Raw genomic sequence first — 20,670 nt, forward strand, 5'->3', positions numbered from 1 at the left:
TCACGGTTTAAAGAGGGGAAGTGTTTTATGAATGCTGCCTCTATGCTTGAATGGGCTTGAAAGGACACTTTAGTTTGTAGAGGTGAGTATGGAGATGAGGCATGGCTGTGTGAAAAATATTCTAATGTGTTCTAGTGGAGATTTGTGTACAGATGGTTAAGTGCCCACTAACAATGTCTATATGGCCCCTGTTGTAATGCCCTGTAATAACCCTCAACACTTAAATTGGAGCTCACTGTTGCCCATGTCCTCATGGATTTATCCAGACTGTGGAGTGGGGCTCATTGTTAACATTGCTAAATTGGACATTTAAAGTGAAGTACATCTGTCCAAAGTGTGGGTGGAGAGATACTCTAACCTTTGTGCTAGTTCTGTAGGCATAGAGCTGCGAGGGTGCTTCCTCCTGTTATGTCAAATGAGGAAACTTCTAAATGGTCTCAACAAGATGTCAAAGAAAGATTTATCCTCTGGTTTATCCTTGCTTTGTCCTAAAGTAACTATTGTCCATTGCTCTCTATTTTTACATTTGTAAAAATGTAGTTAATGTCTGTTAGGAGTATTTCACGACAACGAAAATTCTCAATCCTAATTGGTCTCTCCTCTTTCACAAACACTTGCTCTCCTGTCGCTGACTCTGAACTGTGAATCGCTGTAGCCAAACTCTAGCCTCACACCTACCAGCAGATGTTTCCCCTTGAGCCCCAGCCAGAAGTGATTGGCTCGACAGTTATAAAATTTACAGCATGCCACAAATCATCTTCTTGTCACACGGCTGAGTGAGCGCAAAAGATAGGGGGAGAGATAGAGAAAGGAAGAGCCAGAGCAAGAAGGAAAACGAAAGCGAGAGAGAGAGAGCCACCATGGAAATAATGAGCAATAATGGCTACAATGTCAAAAAGGCTGTGCAGAAGCTGCTCTGTAAAGTAAACTCAAAAGTGTGCTGTTAATGAGCAAGCCCATATGTATGTATATATTTTCTTTTTTTTTTGTACTGATAAATGAATGACCATGAACAAGTTAATCATGATGAATAATGCATGCATCACTCTCACTGAAAAAAGTCCCCAAGCTGTGGTGTACAAGTGGGAAATGAGTAAGTAAAGAATTAACTTCATGTTGAAGAATACTAAAAACTCGGCACTCTTGTTTGCACTTTGATAAACGCCACCCCTAAACAGCAGTTGTTCAGTCACAACTAGCCAATGTTTTTGATTTTATCCATGTATGGATCCAGCTGTAACACTGACTGTATATAAATCATAGCAAAACTATGTTTAGATTAATTAGAGATAGACCAAAATGTGAACATTCATGGGCGCATATCCATCTTTCTATCATTAGTATTAGTAGCTGAGTATAATTTCAGTTACAGGTTACCAAAAAAAGCGAGTATATCTGTGTAAAACTCATTAACTGAAATAATGCAAGTTAGTCCTCATCCAGCACAATGGGACACATTCCATCTCCCAAATCGACCCACCCATCCCAAAGTGAGTTGTGGTGGGTCATTTGCTCGGACAGTCCCAGTGGATAAGACCTAGGCCACTCCTGTCAGCTAGCAGCTATCAACAGGATATTGAGTCTACAATTCACCACTGATAAGAAGATCTTCTAAAAGAAAACTGGAAAGATCTTGTCTGGTCTAATGAGTCTTAATTTTTGCTGCAGCATTTGGACGGTAAAACAGGGATCCACCTCAGACTGCTGGTGGTGGTGTAATGATGTGGGGGATATTTTCTTGACAAACCATAGGCTATGGATCATGTCTTTGTGTTCACTGTATTCAATTGACCTCCGGAGTCACCAGATGTCAATCCAATAGAGTGTCTCTGGGATGTGGTGGAATATTCAAATTCAAATTCAAATTTTATTTGTCACATACACAGTCATACACAGTATGATATGCAGTGAAATGCTTACACAATTGCTCGTGACCTACAGAAACAGAAAAAAAGGCTATGAATAAGATAGGAAATAAATATGAAAATTAAAAAGGGTCAATTTAACTAGGAAGGAATAAAATAAAATATAAAAATTGAAGTTAAAAATGAAACAACTGTACAACAACAAATTAGAATGAAGGGTAAATTTAACTGGGAAAGAATAAGATAAAATATATAAATTAAAGTTGAAAATAAAATAACTGTACAACAAAATACACAATACACAAATACACAGTATAGAAATATATAAGGATGTATGAAGAAATATAAATATAAATATATATTTATAGCTCCTCCTCAGTCTCTCTATGTTGGTCTTCAGGGAGCGGAATCGCTTTCCTGACCTCAACAGAGAGAACAGTCCATTGTTGGGATGGCTGAGGTCCTTCACGATCTTCCTGGCCTTGGTCCAGCATCGCCTGCTGTAGATTGAGTGCAGGTCAGGGAGCTCGGAGCGGATGGTGCGCTCAGCTGATCGCACAACCCTCTGTAGAGCTCGTCTGTCCTGCATGGTGCTGTTCCCGAACCAGGTTAAGATGTTTCCCGTCAGGATGCTCTCTATGGTGCACGAGTAAAAGTTCCTGAGCACCTTGGAGGGCAGTTGGAAGTCTCTCAAGCGTCTGAGGTGGTAAAGATGCTGTCGGGCCTTTTTCACCACAGTGTTGATGTGACAGGACCAAGACGGGTCCTGCATGATGTGAACTCCGAGGTATTTGAAGCTGTCCACTCTCTCCACTGGGCACTCGTTGATGACGGGGGTCTGGTAGTTCCTCTCCTGCTTAGTGCTGAAGTCCACTATCAACTCCTTTGTCTTACTGACGTTTAGAAGGAGGTTGTTCTCTGGCACCAGTTCTCCAGATTCCTAATCTCCTTCAGGTAGGCCGTCTCATTGTTATCAGAGATCAGGCCCACCACGATGGTGTCGTCAGCAAACTTAATGATGATGGTGGAGCTGGTAGTGGCTACACCAGGAGAATAGGAGAATCACATCATAAATGTGAAACCAGCAAATCTGTAGCAACTGCAAGATGCTGTCAATATCTGCCAAAATTTAACTACCTTGCCAAATCTATGCCAAAAGGCCTCCAACCAAATATCATGTATACTGTAATGAAGTACATATCTAAAATCTTTTGTTGACGTTATTGTTTTAAACCATAGCCAACCTTCATTTTTGATAACAGTTATCATGAACCGGTGTTTTAGAAATGACCACAAACAAGAAAAAATTCGTTTTTACATTGTCAACATAGCTTGTGTAACTTTTTGCCATGCAAAATATGGTATTATATAAATGTGTGTGTATATATATATATATATATATATGTATGTATATATATGTATGTATATATGTATATATAATGTCTCCTTGAAATACACTATGTGTTTGTGACTTTTCTCAAAGAATGTGGAGTTATAAATACAGAACTGACAGTATTTTTTTTTAAACATTGCATCAGGAAACACATGACTGCTGTCAAGGGTGCCTGGCCATAGACTGAAGTGAAGTCACCACTGGCAATACATGGCTGTCTTTCTCATTTTCTTGAAATAAGTTCCATCTTGAAGCCTCGACATATTGTCAGCTATGAAAATAGGAGAAACAAGAGGGGGAGCTTTAAATTAGGAGAGATTTTAAAGTCGCATACATATGATGTTTATTGGTTCATTTTCATTACAGTTAGTATGGGTTCCCCATCATGATAAGTGTCTCATATATACCCTTATTTTTAATTGTGGAGTACAGGTCTATACAGTGGTGTGAAAAAGTGTTTGCCCCCTTCCTGATTTCTTATTTCTTTGTATGTTTGTCACAATTAAATCTTTCAGATCATCAAACAAATTTAAATATTAGACAAAGATAAAACAGGTAAACACAAAATGCAGATTCTAAATGGTGTTTATTAAGGGGAAAGAAAATCCTGACCTACATGGCCCTATGTGAAAATGTGATCACCCCCACGTTGTTAAATCATGAATTAACAGTGATTGACCACATTTTTATAAACCTGACATCAGTTTCACTGCCACACCAAGGACTGATTACTTACTGCCAGACCTGCTGAATGAAGAAGTCAGTTAAATAGAAGTTATCTGAAAAACTGATGCGGGTTAAAAAAATCTCAAAAAGCAACACAACATGCCACAATCCAAAGAAACAGCTGAGAAACAAAGTCATTGACATCTATCAGTCTGGAAAGGGTTAAAAAAAAAAGCCATTCCTAGGGGATTGGGACTCCAATGAACAATGGTGAGAGCCATTATCCACACATGGAGAAACCAGGAAAAGTGATGAACTTTCATAGGAGTGGCCAGCCTACTAAAATTACCCCAAAAGTGCATCAATGACTTATTTAGAAGGTCACAGAAGAACAGAACAACATCTAAAGAACTGCAGACCTCACTTGTCTCAGTTAGGGTCAGTGTTCATGACTCCAACATAAGAAAGAGACTGGGCAAGGGACTGCCCCATTACATCTGGTGTTATGAGTAACACAACATTTCAGAAAAGGAACATCATACAAACACTAAAATATGGTGGTGGTAGTGTGATGGTCCGGGGCTGTTTTGCTGCCTCAGAATCTGGAAGACTTGCTGTGGTACATGGAAACATGAATTCTGCTTTCTACCCAAACATCCTGAAGGAGAATGTCCGCCCATCTGTTTGTGACCTCAAGCTGAAGGGCACATGGGTTCTGCAGTAGGACCAAAACACACCAGTGAGTCTATCTCTGAATGGCTTAGAAGAAACAAAATGGAGACTTTGGAGTGACCTAAGCTGAATCCGATCGAGAACCTTCCAATATGGCTGAATTACAACAATTCTGCAAAGATGAGTGGAACAAATTGTTCCACAGTGCTGTAAAAGTCTCATTGAGAGTTATTGCAAATGCTTGCTGCTGTTAAGGGTGGCCCGACCAGTTATTAGGTTTAGGGAGCAATCCCTTTTTTTACACGTGGCCACTAATATGCAAACTGTCATGACCATTGATCAACAACCACTGATCAAAGCTCATTGATCACTGACAATTGATCAATGGCCATGAGTACCATTCCAAACAGTTGGGGAATGGCTGCAATCACAGCATTGTAATATGGCAAAAGATGAAAGAGTGGGCACTGGCCTCTAGGTGTAAATAGACTGGGGGCTTAGCAATTCGAAACAACAACATTGCAGATGTGGAAGCAGAGCAGCTGCAGATGAAAGTTTCAGCCTGTCTCAGCAATGCAGTTTCTGTGGCTGTGATCAGTTCTACTAGCGGGATTTTTCTCTGTGTCACAGCAACCCTTTTGCAAGGATGTTTTTCTTTGCTTGGATGAATTGTCTGTCAGACAAATCTTTTACCCACTTGTCCACATCCTCGGTGTGGCATCCTTCTCTCGTCTGGACGCTTAGAATTTCCGTATTTTGCTGGTGTTTCCAACGCACAACAAGTGGGTCAAACTTCCTTTGTTGCCTGGTCTTAGACTTTCATGCTGTGCTAGACGAGCCTTCTTAGTGAAGTCAAACACCTTTTGAAGAGTATTCTCATCTGGAAACATTGTAAGTCTCTGTCAGATCCGCGCCTCTTTTGATTTTAGCACATCAATGGTAAAAAAAAAATGTTGTCTCACCTGTTCATTGAGCAGCTGACTCTGTGCCTTCTGCAGGAAGGCACCACTGAAGATCTTGTCAGTGATGCTAGTTTCAGTCATTGTACAAAAGAATTGTTTATAAGGTTGGGGAAACCTGCATTCAACTGAGACTGCAGAAGTCATTTGGATGAGTGACGAAATGTTTCTCTCACTGAAAACTGAAAACCAGATGAACAGAATCAACTTTTGGGGATCTTTTTCTAATATTTTAATTAGTTTGGTGATCTGAAACATTTAAGTGTGACAATCATACAAAAAAAGTAAGAAATCAGGAAGGGGGCAAACACTTTTTCACACCACTGTATATCCCACATTTTTAAACATAATTATAAATTCACCCAAAAACCTTTCTAATGAAATCATGAACCCCTTCTCATTGATGTAAGAGTACCACTATTTGTAGCATACTGCTAAACACAAGATGCCCTGAGAGATAGCCACTGAGAGCTCACAGATGTCAAAGCTGAGCTCCAAGGCAAACACAAATTGGATCTATAATTACTAGAGATATCTGAATTTCATCAAAACTCCAACTGTTTACCACCAAATGCTGAGACATCACGTACTATATTCACTTTCCATATAACACATGTCTTCATTCTGTTAAGGCCTTGGGGTCTACACTGCATGCACTATGTGTGCTAAGCGGTTTGTCTGTGGATGCTGTTTTAAGAATTTTTTGGTGAACAACAAGCAAGATGTAAAATTAATAAAATTGCCTTCCATTTCTCAAATGATGATGCTTCATCTATCCCGTCTATAAGAATGAATAATTATATTTAATTTATACGTTTTTACAAACAGTGTTGTTTTTGTAGTGAATTGGAAACAGTTCAATAGTTGTCAGCGGTTCAATCTTGGGCTTATTCTGTCACCAGACTGCACCGATGCATCAATCCATGTGGGTGACTGTGTCTATTAGAGAGAAAGCCTTGTATGTATGCAGCAGGTGCTGTATGAATGTCAGTGTGAAGGATAGGGGAATAGGGCTTGTTGCATGCATCAAACATCACAGTTGTTTTAAAGTCTCAAAAGAAATTCCTCAATTATTTTAAAAATCTATGCCACTTTTTTAAAAGGTAAGACAGAATTTTAATTATAAGTATATGTAAATGATATGTAGATGTAAATGATTAAGATTTTACCCACCATATCCTATATACAATACAACAGTCAACAGTTATTTCCCAGACTCTGTTTTGTTTTGACAGAGTCAAAATAAGGTATGTTGTGCTTTCTTGGCCATTGCTTGATCTCTTGGCTCTGTTCACATGGGTGTTTATGTATTTGTCGGTAAGCTACGGGGCTGCTGATCCTACTGGGTAACAGTGTCTTGCTTTAGAGAAAAGAAAATGAAAATGGTGACACACGGTTTTAAATAGGCCTTAATTTACTGACAATTTGTTTTTTATCTCAACCACACATTTACTGATGAGAAATGTCATGGTGTCTGCTGGTATTGCTGCCAAGCTAAGCTCTAATGGTGCTGCTGTTTATGATACCCAAGCTCACTGTTTTTTCAGTAACACATGTAAATGTTTGATGCTGTTGGCTGTTGCAGGATTAAATTTCTACTAGTCTTGTCAGCACTTGTTTTTGATATTTATCTAGTCTTCCCTCATGGCTTAGCTCTTGTTGATAATTCTTTAATACATTTGGTGTAATTGGCTTCAAGTATTTTAGTTTATCAGATTTTCTCTACAGATTTAAAATCTTATTTTGAAAGGATAATTAACTCTGTTCACTTAGTAAATGATTAAAAGATGTGTCTGTTGTTCATGCATTATACAATTCGACCTAAACCACGGTCCCGTTAAAGTTGTGAGGATTAGCTAATCACACTTCATGAACATGTGACCGTTATTACTGTCTCTATGCCAAAACTGAAGTTATAAACAAGTTTAAAAAATAATTGAGTCTGCATATGTTTGCTGGGAAATTGGAGTTCTGGGAGTTTTACCTACCTTAGAGCCTGCATTGTGTGCTGTTCTCCTACTAGCCAGATTAAATAAAATACTGTTCAACCTACACATCGAATCTAACATTCTTACCAACACACATTGTCTGCTGAAGCTAGCTAAATATGTTGACAGTTGCTTTTAGAAACTGTTGGGTTGTTTGGCTGTGTTTTGTTTTTTGAGTCGTTACCCATTTTCATTGTAAAGAACCTTCAATTCACTGAATCTGAATGAACAGCCTCGTACACATAAGAATTCATCCTGCTACTTCTTTATGCAGTCACATTATCAAGAATACTACTGGTCCAGTTCCACTAGCAGACACACATGCTTATACTGTCTCCACTATGTTTGCCAGATGATGGAATATATTTCAGCTCATAAGGTGTTCCTTCTCTTCTGAAAACATTCTCATTCCTATCATTCTGGTACAAGTTTATCTTGTTTTGATCTGTCCAAAGAGTTTTCAAAGATTGTTTTTGTTTTCCAGGACTTTTCAATGTTTTCTGGGGTTGCAGAAAATTTCTGAAAAAGCCTGGCTTCCTATTCTTTAGTGTAACCAGTGGTCTGCATTTTGCCATCGCATCCACATTGCAGACTTTTATAATAATATACCTACTTCCTCTGGAGTGTTCTTAGTTATAAACAAGACTTGGAAACAATACATTTTAGCATTCCATGTTTCTGGAGTCCTTTTGATGTTGTTAAGCTAGCCAGTGCATTCCCTGTTTTAAGAATGCACCAGATTATCGATTTGCCCACACCTAAACCTGGTCATTTCAGTTCATTGTCAAGATACTTTTGAGCCTTTGAAAATGAGGGCCTACGTATAAAAATGGCTGTAATTCCTTCAACTTAACTGCAGTGGTGTGCTGAGGCAAAATATAAAAAAAATTATATTTCTTAGCACAAATTTTATGGACCTAATTGTAGGATTCTGCCCAAGGAATAAAACCAACACGTGGTCTTTAGCTATAGATATATACACATCTAGTTGAATACAATTAATATGAATTCCATCTACCCATCCATCGTTTATTTTTTTTGATAAATTATGTTTTAAAATTAATAATAATATATTACTGTTATTTATCTTACAGTTATGGAGTAACCAATAGAAAAATGCAAGCTTTTTAACGTGAGGCAGTTGTTGCATACTGATGCGTGAAGGGAGCAGAACCCACGGGGGTTACTACACTGACAGACAGTTGCTTTCATATATCCCAGAGATGAGAGAGCCACATCATGTTCATATGACGTTGGGAATGCACAACTCTGCGAGCAGTGTTGGATATACATCTTCCACAAGCAGCCAAAACTTGCCCGTAATGCCTTTAGCCATTTTAGCTGGGTTTGTCAGGTCAGATTCAGTCATCTCAGAATGTCATTTTTTTTCCTGAAAAATTCTCAAGCTAGAAAGCCTTTCATGTTACTGTGACAGCCAGCAGCTGTGAGTCATCATGTCCTTTGCTTCAGGATAACCGCATAACGAAAAATGTTTTTAATATGACGAATAGGAAATGTTATATATCTTATAGTCTAACATATTTTTGTTTTATTTTATAAAACAAGTCTGTCTTCATTTGCACATCAAATAAGGTTGCACAACAAATATAATGAGCAAAACAGTTTACACAGCATGTAAGATGTAGTGGTACAATGTACTGAGCAGAAGGCAAATTGAAGCCATAAGCAAATATTTAATTATTTTTGTGCAGACTGTGTGCATATGCTCATCCAGGGCACGGAACTTTGAAAACAAAGGTTATACCTGCTTTTGGCAGTAATATGTCACCACTTTGTACTGTTGTGAAAAGTACCATGAATCAATATTGATATGATAAATCTTGCAGGAACCTTGGCTTGTACTGAAGACACACAAGTGGGCCGTTGTACTTCCCCAGAGTAAATAGGGGTGCAGTGGTGACAGACACTGTATCAGCCATTATATGCAATATTTTCTACGTACTGTGTCGACCTATAAGTGCTTTTGAGAGCTCTTTGTATGCCAGATTGTATGACCTACCGTAACAGAGGCACCCCTGTCTTGTTGTTTCGAAAATCTTCAATAATGACTGTTCACAGTGCAGCAAAAATAAAGCCCTAAGTACACAATTATTGCGACATTATTCAGTAATATAAGCTGCTTTGCTTACCTTATTCAAGTGCAAATTTGAGATTTGGCAAGTACAGCATCGGCTATGCTTACCGTAAAAGCACTTGATTGTTTGTACTTTCAGGCATTTTACTTTTCGGGCTCTGTGAATAAATTGATAGCTGCTGCTTTGATGTTACTAGCTGTTCTGCTTTGTCGTAAATGTTCTTAGGGACTCTCTTCATCGCCGTGACAGGTGTTATGTTATAGTTATGAGTGTGTCATGTTGGTAATTTCCATACTTCTGTAAATAATTTGTTGAGAGTGTTTATATTATTGTGGCATATACTATGTGCATCTATCCTTGCCAGTATGGTGGTGTTACTCATTTTCATCTTATCACTGCATGAAGTTTATTTAGAATATTATTATATTATATCATTCACACACAGCGATTCTCTTGCACCAAAGATTTAATATAGACTATGAAATGAAAATAGAACATGCTTGAGTTGAGCATTTACAGAAAGCTATTGTCTTTTTTTTTTTAATTCTATGTATGATGAACCGAGGCACACTGCATGATGACATTGTAGTGACCCATCAGTCGCAAATTATTCTGGCCTAAAGCATACCCTGCTGTATTGTCCTTTTGATTACAGCTGACAAAATGAATGCCCTGTATTGAATAAAATTTCAAACTAGTCGTTGAGATCATAGGCAAATCAAGAATGTTTTTAAAAGGTTAAAGAGAACCAAAGTTTCACAGTGTGACTCTAAAACCTCTAAAACCTACATTCATTTTTATATGCAGTGTATGGGTACACCCCGTTCTGTTGGAATCATTAGTGTATACAGTTAATTTTCCTCAGTCAAGTCTCGTTCATCCTTCTGTTGAAAATCAAACACAGCCCATAGCAACTCAAGGGAATGGATGGATCCCAAACTGCAGGATTAATGTTAGATATCTTGTGCTTACCTGGCTGCAGCCAGATGGTGAACTCATCATTGGCTTCATTAGAAAGACAGACTTTTGTAGTCATATTCTGATGGAGCTTCTGATGACCATTGAGGTGTAATTAACTAAGGGCATTGCTTGGGTAAATGATATTCTCCCCCTGTAAGCCAGACCCTGCGTATTTGTTAAGAAAGTTTGAAGTGCTGCCATTATTCTCAAACAGGCTACATTTTAAAGCCCTTCGAAAGTCTCTAGCCAACCAGATGATCAAAAGCAAATTGAAAGTTGGGACACTGTGTGAAATGTAAATTAAAATAAAAATACAATGACTTGCAAATCTCATAAACCCCTATATCAATTCTTTAACTGATACAATTCATGAAAAATCTGAAGAAAAAAAATCATTTTTAATTTGATTGCAGCAACACATCTCAAAAAAGTTGGGACGGCCAATAAAAGGCTGGGAAAGTAAGTGGAACTAAAGAGGAAGTAGTTAGTAGTAAATAGTTAGGTTCATTTGCAACAGGTCAATAAAGGTTCACTGTGCCACAAATGCAGGTGAAAGTGCTATCATACAAAGGAGCATTATGTGAGCATGATAGAGAAATGTTGCTGTCGTCCATGGCCTAAGCGCCTTAAAAATGGACTGAGGAAAAGTTAAATGTTGTTGTCACACAAATTAAAATTTGAAATTCTTTTTGTAAAACATGGATGGACACTATGTCCTTCGGACTACCCTCCTGAGACCGAGCCTATTCATTTATGTCTGCTGTAATGGACATTTCTTTTTGGTCTATATCTTTTGAATTATTTGAGTTTCCCCACTAAGTCCTGATGTGCTAAATAGTCCCCTATTTAACACATCACGACTGTGGCCTTTCCAATGATATTTCATGTGTTTGGGTGACCTTGTTTGGCTCCAAAAAGAAATCACAAAAAAAGTTAATCTGAAAGATACTTTTTTCCTGAGTTCTCAGGAAGTTATTGGTAAGTGGGCCCAACCAGCTTGTTATCAATGCTGGGTTCAAAAGCCAGTTTGGGGTGCACAAGTGCCTGAGGAGCTCATACCCAGAACATCCGGACAAGCACCATCAATGCTGTACACATCTTTTTTTAGAAGACCTTGCGAGACAATGCCAGACATCATACTGCATCTTTTTTTCCCCAAGTGGTACATTTTGTTTGAACTATTGGTATGTTAAAATGTTCTATTGAATCTATAAGATATGTAGACCATTGCATTATGTTTTTGTTTTTTTAATTTTACACAATATTTACACACCTTTTCAGAAATGGGGTTATAAAAAAGGTTAGCTGTACCAATTAAATAACCTAACAACTGTTAGTATCCAGCGACAACCAGGCAAAGGCTGTGAAGTGACGGTGCTAAGCACTGCACTTCCAGGTGTTTCTTTTACTTTAGCTTCACAGGGTGTTGCTGTCACATTGTCACACCTCCAGTGTGTTTCTTTGAGCTTCCTAAAGCCATTTTGCACTAATAAACATTTCAAAACTGTGAGGAATATGCCCAGTAGTGAGATAAATTATTTTCTTGCACTGTTATTTGATGTAGTATTTTTGTGACTAATGGGTGAAAGTGGAAGAAGAAAAGTTCACATAGAAGGAAATTACAATATTTATGGGAAATACTGCAGAAAGGTCATGTTTTTCAGAAGCCAGCCACTACCCTCACACATCCTGGAATCATCCATGGCATTTCAGCTGCGTACACAACAACGGAGCATGGGAATTATGTAGCAAGTTTTTTGTGTTATAAGCAATGGAAATGCAGCAGTGAACAAGAAGCTCATGGTAGAACCGCTGTCATGTCCAAAGCAAGTTATAGAGAAAAGATAATAATAAATAATGAATTGTTTTCTTTTTGTAGTTCCTTTGTTAGTTAATGGAATGAAACCTCAAAACCACTGACCAACCTCTTTTTAAAAATTTGTATGCCACGACCGCCAGACAAAACAGGGATGGGTCTTTGTTCTGACATCAGCTGGCCAGACCACAAATCCTGAAAGAATGGCCATTGCTCCCACATGGGATCTCTGAGACTGGTGCTTATGCACATCTGTTTTGGTTACTGTCTGCAAATTATTTGTCAAATTTCCCATATACATACACATATTCTCATATTACGTGAATTTTTAGACATATTCCTAGTTTTGTAAATATGCAGAAGTTATAGATAAGGTTAAACACCACAGTCAGTGTGAACTTGTCCTTTTTAGCTCAATGTATGGCTTCAGAAGTGTTTACAGTTGGACTCTTTTATTTGAAACAGAATTTCTTCACATACACTAGTGATATAAATTGCAAAAGACAAGGGCGGATGCTGAGGCTCTTGTATGTGGAAAAAGATATTTGACCACATCTATTATTATGGTGCAAGGTTAAGTACTTGCAAAATGTCTCTGCTAATGTATTCCTGTCTTGGTGAGCTAGGTTCTTGTAATAGATTACAAAATAAATGAGAAAAGGAGATTATTTCAAAGCATGATTGCCAATCAATTTGTGTAATTACAGAAAGTCACGGCGTTGCCCTGCAGTAGAGCCAACACAGCAGTGGGTCCAAAGGGGATGTTAGACAGACTGTAAATCTTGTAAAGGCTTTGGTTCATGAAAGTGTTTGATAGTAAGAAAACTAATTGGAAGACAGTTATGAGAGAGAGAGAGAGAGAGAGAGAGAGAGAGAGAGAGAGAGGGTGAGGATAATAAGAACCAACTCAATGGTCAATGACCAACTGTTAAAATTAAGTGCAGCTACGGTCAGGTCTCTGTCGGCCATGTGCTTTTGTGATGCTCGCAACATAAAACAACTACAGTGGTTTAAACAATGCTTAAACAATGCTCTTCTATTGTGGCTACTATACATGGCTATACAGTATAGCGTGTTGAAAGAGTACATTCACAGAATGGCTGTGACTCAGTATAAATTTGGAATTCAGTTTATTAATCTATCTATTAATTTATTAAAGTGTTATAAGTCTGTCTGGTGTAAAACCAGTATAAACAGCATAGTGTCAATGTTAGGGGATCAACATCAGCCACCATAGCTTGTGAAAGTACTGACATCTTGTTGAATTCAGTTGTGTAAATCCACGAAGAGCAGCAGGTCTGCAGATCACATAAGAAAACCTACTGAAGCTCACTTGCTGAATCCCCCGGTATCTCCTGACTCATTTTACTGTTTAGGTGTTGAGTTAATGTAGACAACAGAAACTAGTTATTTATTTAAATAGCACAAGGTTCTGTTGCCTTTGCACAAAAATAGTTAGTAGAATCATACTTCAAAGAGTAACTTTTTACTTTCTTTGAGTACATTTAACAGCCTGTACTTTTCTCCTTTAACTTGAGTAAAAAACTTGCTTCAGCACTGCAACTATTACTGCAATATTTTTTAACCAGGTATCTACTTAAGTACAAGAAGTCTGTACTTTTGCCACCTCTGGTTCTGTTCTTTTCCTATCCCAGCTTCATCTTCTGTCATCTTAAATCAGTTTGTTTGTATTTTCATTCAGCAGTGTTGTATTTCTCTTCTGAAAAATCCCAAATTGACGTCTTCAAAAGCAAGGCTCTATTATACTGTATTTTGGCACATTTTAAGTTATCATCTCATGAGTGTATTTTAGAGGTCATCATCACCCCAGAATAGATCCTACTGTGTTTCTCAGTGGTGCCATTGTTTTTTAGCTCATCCATGGGCCTACTGACAATAATTGCAGAGTCTATTTGAAGTTGGAGGCACACAGTGACACTATGAAAGAGATTTATAGAATAGATTGCTCAGCATCAAGGCTTCGTGTTCCATTTTCTCTCTGTTTACAATAAAATGCCATCCCTGCAGAAGGGCCTGCTGGTGCTTCAAGTCCTTTTGTGTTGGTCTTTTATCTATCTGATTGTGTATAGGTGTGTTGTCTTTTTATGTGCACTTGCGCATCACTGGGTAAACTTCTAGAGTACAGTAGGTATGTGTGTATTTGTTTTTTGGGCAGGAGCCATGTACAAATTAGCATCTAGCGAAGCCATGGAGTTTTATTTCCATGTCTTGCAAGTAGATTGTTTTTTCCTCTGTAAATATGGGACTTTATATTCACTGCTAAATATTTTTACTTATTCTGATGCAATTCAAGTGGGAAAAAGGCATAAATGAAAGAATGATTCAAAATGACAAGGAAAAACTTGCTGCATTGGCATTAATGGGGATTTATCAGCACAAGAATATACAGTCAAAAGAAATTAAACCTTTTTTAATTCCAAGGTTTTACGTATGGTGATATGATAATCGGGGGGAAAAAGAGCCCTTCTGAGCCTTAAGAGCTTCTAAAACACCTCAGGTATAAAATAACACACAACAGTTTCCATCTTTTCTTTACTTATTTACCAAAAGAAAAACAATCTAAGTGCACCCTATGATGCAGTAGCTTTTAGAAGAACCTTTAGCAGCAATAGCATGTAGTCATTTTCTGTGATTTTGTCAATTTCTCACATTTTGGCCCATTCTTCTTTATACCTTTCTTTCAGTTCATTGAGGCTTGTGGGCTTTCATTTTTGCATAGCTCAAGGTTCCACAACAGCATTTCTATGAAGTTGAGGTCTGGACTTTGACTGAGCTACTGCAAGACCTTGATTAATTTGTTTTTCAGTCATTCTGTTGTGGATTTGGTGGTATGCTTGGGATCATTGTCCTGTTACATAACCCAGCCAAGACTTAGCTGTCATACAGATAAGCTCTCATTTGACTGTAGAATAGAATACTTTGGTATAAGAGGAGATCATGGTTGGGTCAATGAACGCAACGTGCTCAGGTTCTGTGGCTGCAAAACATGACCAAATGTCACGCCTTCACCACTGTGCTTGACGGCTAGTATGGGGTGTTTTATGTTGCGATGCTGTGTGCATAATGGCTAAAGACATTATTCCAGAAGTCTTGTGGTTTGTTCTGATGCAACTTTGCAAAGCTAAGCCTTGTTCTTTTTAGAGAAAAGAGGATTTCTCATGACAACACTCACAAACAAGCCCTACTTTTTCAGTCTTTTTATAATTGTACTGTCATGGACATTTAATGCTGACTGAGGCCTCTACAGTCTGAGATGTAGCGCTTTGGTTTTTTGCGGTTCCTCTCAACATTTCACAGTCTGACCTTTCGGTGAATTTGAGATTCCTGGAAAGATTGTGGCATTGTGTTATGGCACATCTGAATGCCCCAGGGCAGCAAATTGCCACAATTTCTGCTTTTATGGCACATAGCCTGACTTGAAGTGGACTTGGTGGGACATCCACTCCTAGGAAGTCTGGCAGCTGTCTTGAATGTTTTCTACTTGTGAGTTGTCTTTGCCACTGTGGGAGGATGGAGAAATTGTTTAAATGTCCTTACAACAGTTCTCAAATTGATGGGCAGCAGCAAATGCTTCTTTAAGATTATTGCTGATGTCTTTCCTCCTCGGCACGGTGTTAACACACACCTGAATGCTTCAGACCAGCAAAGTGCTAAATGTCCGCTTATATAGACGTGTTTGCGTGGGCTGATTGTCAAGTAATCAAGTGCATTTGATTAACAACATCTGACTACTTCTTACCTTCTTCCAATGGAAGCAGTAAGGGTGTACATCGTTTTTCAGACATTGCATTTTAGTTTTTGTTTAATAAGTAATGACACTGCGTAATATGACATATGTTGCTCTTCATTTAAGGTTGCTTTTACCAAATTTTAAGACCTTGTCTGATCAACCAACTTCTGTTATTTGTTTTTAATATTTAAAGCCATATAACTGAAAGAAGGTACAATATATAATCTTTGTACCATGACTGTGCAGTGGTACATTTGCCATCTCAAGAATCATTTGGCTTAAAAAAGCATTACAAGTCTAGTTAATATTCATTTTGAATGAATATACTATATGTTTAAATCTAAAGCTGTGTATTTTATTCGAATGTTTTAATTAAACTCATTCAGAATTACCCAAACAGAAACTTGTCAGTGAGATAACACTTTATATTCAGTAACCTTGTTTAGATACAGAGCACACAGCCTCTCTGAGCATATGCTTATTCACGCGGACTTCCCGCTCACCATCTCCAGACAAATTAATTCCTTGGAGTTGCCTTCAGCTGCAGGTCTGGCCAGAGCACAGCTGTTACAACCAACTGCAGCATTTTAAAAACTCTCTCAGCATTTTTAGTCATTCAGTTTGGCAAACTATCCGGGACGCCTAGATTCACTGTAGATGATAAAGTACCTAATCATCCTTTACCCTCATTAATGAAACACCGAGGAGAATGCAGTTTTTCAAATTTACGCAGAACTATACATTTCTGTCACTGCAGGCAAAATCTATACTAATGATCATATCATTGTTCTTCTCTCCCCTGCCCCAACTTCTGGCTTGTCATGCACTGCTAATATGGACATCCACGCAGGCTCAGGTCAGTGCTATTCATTCTGTACGTATACTCTGCTTTAGCTAATGAAGACAGAATGCATGCCGGATCTGTCCAAGTCACATATACTTCTGACCTTTCTAGCCCTTCGGCCGAGAGAAAGAACAATAGTTTGATTGGTGCGAGTGCAACACGAACAGAAGTAATTTATCCGAAGTGCATTTAGAGGATACATCATCTGCTTTTTAACTGGAGAAATTCACACTGCCAAGATGTCAGGGCTTCATTATATCATGAACAGTTTTTTAAAGTGTTCTAAAAAGAAATTGAGTCAGATGATATTATTGTATTGTTAATCTTTAAAAAAAATGATTTTAGGAGTCTTTTAAAAGGAATAAAAGAGCCGCCTGTTTGTCTTTCGTCTGTAATGAAGTGTGTGTGACAAAAGTTGTACTCGAAAGGTGGAGTGGTTTGCATTGGAACCACATATCAGGAGTGATTGGTTTGAATCCCACGGTCGTCTGGGGCCTGTGTGTGTGGAGTTTACATGTTCTTTCTGTTCCTCTGTGGGTTTCCTATTGGTACTATAGCATCTTCCCACAGTCCAAAGACATACATGTAAAGTTATTGACTGACTCTAAATTAGCCATTGGTGTGAAATCATGTGGGGGGGGGAATTACAGAACAGAGTGCTGTATGAATGTATATGAATGAGCAATACGCTCTAAAAAGGCGAGGCTGTTCCTATTCTTTGTTGCGCTGCACCTGCTTTAAACTGCAATTTACTCCCTGTGTGAACCTGAACTGAGACGCTCCAGCCCGGGTTGAAAAGTTTGGGATCAGTGATGAATAAATAGTGTAGCAATTGAGGAAAATGGCTTAAAAATCACTCTTTGGGTGATAAAAATTAGCCCTTCAGCTGGTGCTGTGTTTCTGCAGTAGTAGCGGAGCATGTGTGAGAAGAACAGTTGCCAGTTTACCAAGCTAGGGGCATCTGCAGGGACAGATGGGAGATGATGACGTGTGTAATAGGCATCTGTGTGGCCCACAGGGGAGGGAATACTCGAGAATCATTCCCTGTCTCTATCTCAGCACACACACACTCGTGAGCGCACACACCACGGTGACACCCATTACAGCTTGTCATAGCTTTCTCCACAAATTGTCCTCAAGAGTGCACCTTTAACTGTGGCAGACAGTTACATAGATTGAGAGTAAACATGTGTTTACAGGAGCATTGTGCTGGCTGCTCCCTTGGTTCAACAGACATGCCAGATTCAGTGGCTGAGTGGAGAAAAGTGAATAGCCTCAAAAGCGAGCCAATTACATCATCAGCTGAAGGGCCCGTTGCCATGCTCATTGTCGTTTTACGCACCCCATGCTGTTCTCTCCATTTCACGCGCAGGTTTATTTTAGTGTGGAAAAAAGACTTTTCATCTATAGCTGTATATAAAACGTCTTTCAGCACCTCTCTGTAGTACAGCCTTCATTTTCTCTAGCTACTCTGACTGTCCTCACAATTTGTATTATTTTGTCAACTTTTAATTATGTTTAAGCCTCATTTATGCTCTAAAATATAAAGAACATCGACTGGCATAAAACTCAGGCGCAGACTTCAAAACATCTCAAGAATACACAAGTGCTTGATGGTAAAAATAAACAAAACATGAAGGTAAATGCTACCACATGTAAGAAATTAAGCCTGAAAGCTCAAAGCGGTGTGTTTTTCTATCTTTACCAAAGGAAAACCCAGGTGAGATACTGTTTCTGCTACAGAGACACCTCATTAGGTGTGAAAACTAAAAGTATTCCTACATTTTTGCTATAATTGTAACAACCAACTCTTCCTTTTGTAGCATGCTTGTGTGTGGAGGGCAGGTGGGGTCACTGTGTGTATGAGTTAATTTGTATGCATGTCTAGTTTTTCAGGTCACATGCTTAGTTGCTTTCCTTCTATTGTTTATTATACGTGTCCTTTTCCTCCTGTGTATGTGTGTGTATGTACATACAGGTGTATGAGGCTCTGCCATGCTACAGTGAATGCAGCCAATACGAGTGGAGGGCCGAGCCATGGTCCATTTGTACCATCAACACTGTGGACGACCTGCCTGCCTGTGGGGAGGGAGTCCAAAGCCGCAAGATCAGGTCAGTGAGTAGGTTAGGTTTAGAAGACTGCTTGCCTAGCGTTGCAACAATGGAAAGAGAAGACTGCCAACGATCCTAAATCTGGCACTCTCACTGGCCCCAGCACTCGCAATGCCAAGGGAAAATAAACAGTCAAAAACAATCCACAGCTTCCTAATGAGTGTCGATAGATTTTTGTGCACTGCCTTTTAGTGCTACTTTAAAAAGCCACAGAGAAAAAGAGTGAAGTATTGACATTGCTGTTGGATTAAGCATCGTCAGAGAGAATAGACACTGATTTGGGCAATTGTGTTATTGTGTCCAAAGAAACTGATCTGGACTTGTTCAGTGTGAGTAACAGAAACTAATTTGCGCTAATCAACCACTCAAAAAGAAGAGTTTTTACAATACCTTATGTACATTCTCTTCTTCTGAGAATAGTCAGCAAAATTTTGTTTGCACTTTGTATGTAAGTGTTCTAAATTCCCTTACCTATAATTATTGAATGTTTAAGGTTTGTACATTTATCATATTAGATAAATGTACAATAATGATGTAAAAATATCAGTACTTACTGTAAAATGAATGACCAGGGTAACAGGAATGATCTATTACATGATTAACTGTTACTCCTTTAAAGAATGAAAAAAGACTACTAATAATAGATAATGATGAGCTATTAGAGTTCATTATTGAATAAATTACTTAAAAGTTAGATTATCACTACTTCTATGCGAGTAAAACTAGGTAACAGTCACTGGTTCATCAGTTATCATGAATTCACCCACTTCTGAGAGATACAAATAATGACCTCACACTAGTAAAGACTTGTTTAAGCAGGAGATCCGACTGAAGCCAACCATCCAGCTGGGAATCTTTTCTCTCTGCTGCAGGACAACAATTCCATATCATCTTGACAAACAATATGTTACTCTTCCTGAAATGTAATTAAGCCGTTTTAACGAGGAAAAATCTGTAGTTATATTTCGAGTGAAAACAAACTACCTTGAGAATTTTACCTGACCCAAAAACATATAAACATGTAATCTAGTGTGAGTCATAAACTCAGAAATGGGTTTTAAAACTCAAAAAAAAGTTGTGCTTCTGGGGCCCTAGAGACTTATTACACAGCTGCATCTGCTGCGCTCATAGGTGTGTAAAGAAAGGAACAACGGGGAATGGGGAAGACAGCACTGTGGAGGATAGTCTGTGTGATCAAGAGGAAATGCCACCGAGAGCCCAGGTCTGCTATCTGGCATGCCCCAATGACTGTGTCATGGCGCCCTGGGGACCTTGGAGCAACTGCCCTGTGGTAAGAAACAGAATTTAGTGGCCGTTTCTGCTGTTATTTGACAAATTGTCAGGGAGTAAGTTGCTTGATTTGTTGTTTTCATCTCAACTGTATCCATAATAACAAATATATATATATATATATGAAGCATTTACAGTATAAGCTGCAGGTAAAAATGGACAAATACCCAGCTGATCAAACAACGTATTTCATTATTGCCTTTTATTATTTCTAAAAAGTAAGGGCAAAAAACATGTATGTGCATTAAGTTCTGCATT

The 20,670-nt window shown here is 38.5% G+C and overlaps 1 protein-coding gene across 1 annotated transcript in view; it reads left to right on the forward strand.

Annotated features, from left to right (window-relative positions):
• Nucleotides 1-20,670, forward strand: part of thsd7ba (thrombospondin, type I, domain containing 7Ba) — a 227,248-nt gene that overhangs the window by 172,603 nt on the left and 33,975 nt on the right. Inside the window, exons 17-18 of the mRNA XM_085385281.1 lie at nt 18,989-19,122; nt 20,254-20,413. Of these exons, the coding sequence (XP_085241407.1) occupies nt 18,989-19,122; nt 20,254-20,413 (294 nt within the window). The remainder of the gene's footprint in view (nt 1-18,988; nt 19,123-20,253; nt 20,414-20,670) is intronic.

This window comes from Rhamphochromis longiceps, linkage group LG16, assembly GCF_057381845.1.
Source record: "Rhamphochromis longiceps isolate RC_006_pf linkage group LG16, R_longiceps_female_GT1.1, whole genome shotgun sequence".
NCBI lineage: Eukaryota > Metazoa > Chordata > Actinopteri > Cichliformes > Cichlidae > Rhamphochromis > Rhamphochromis longiceps.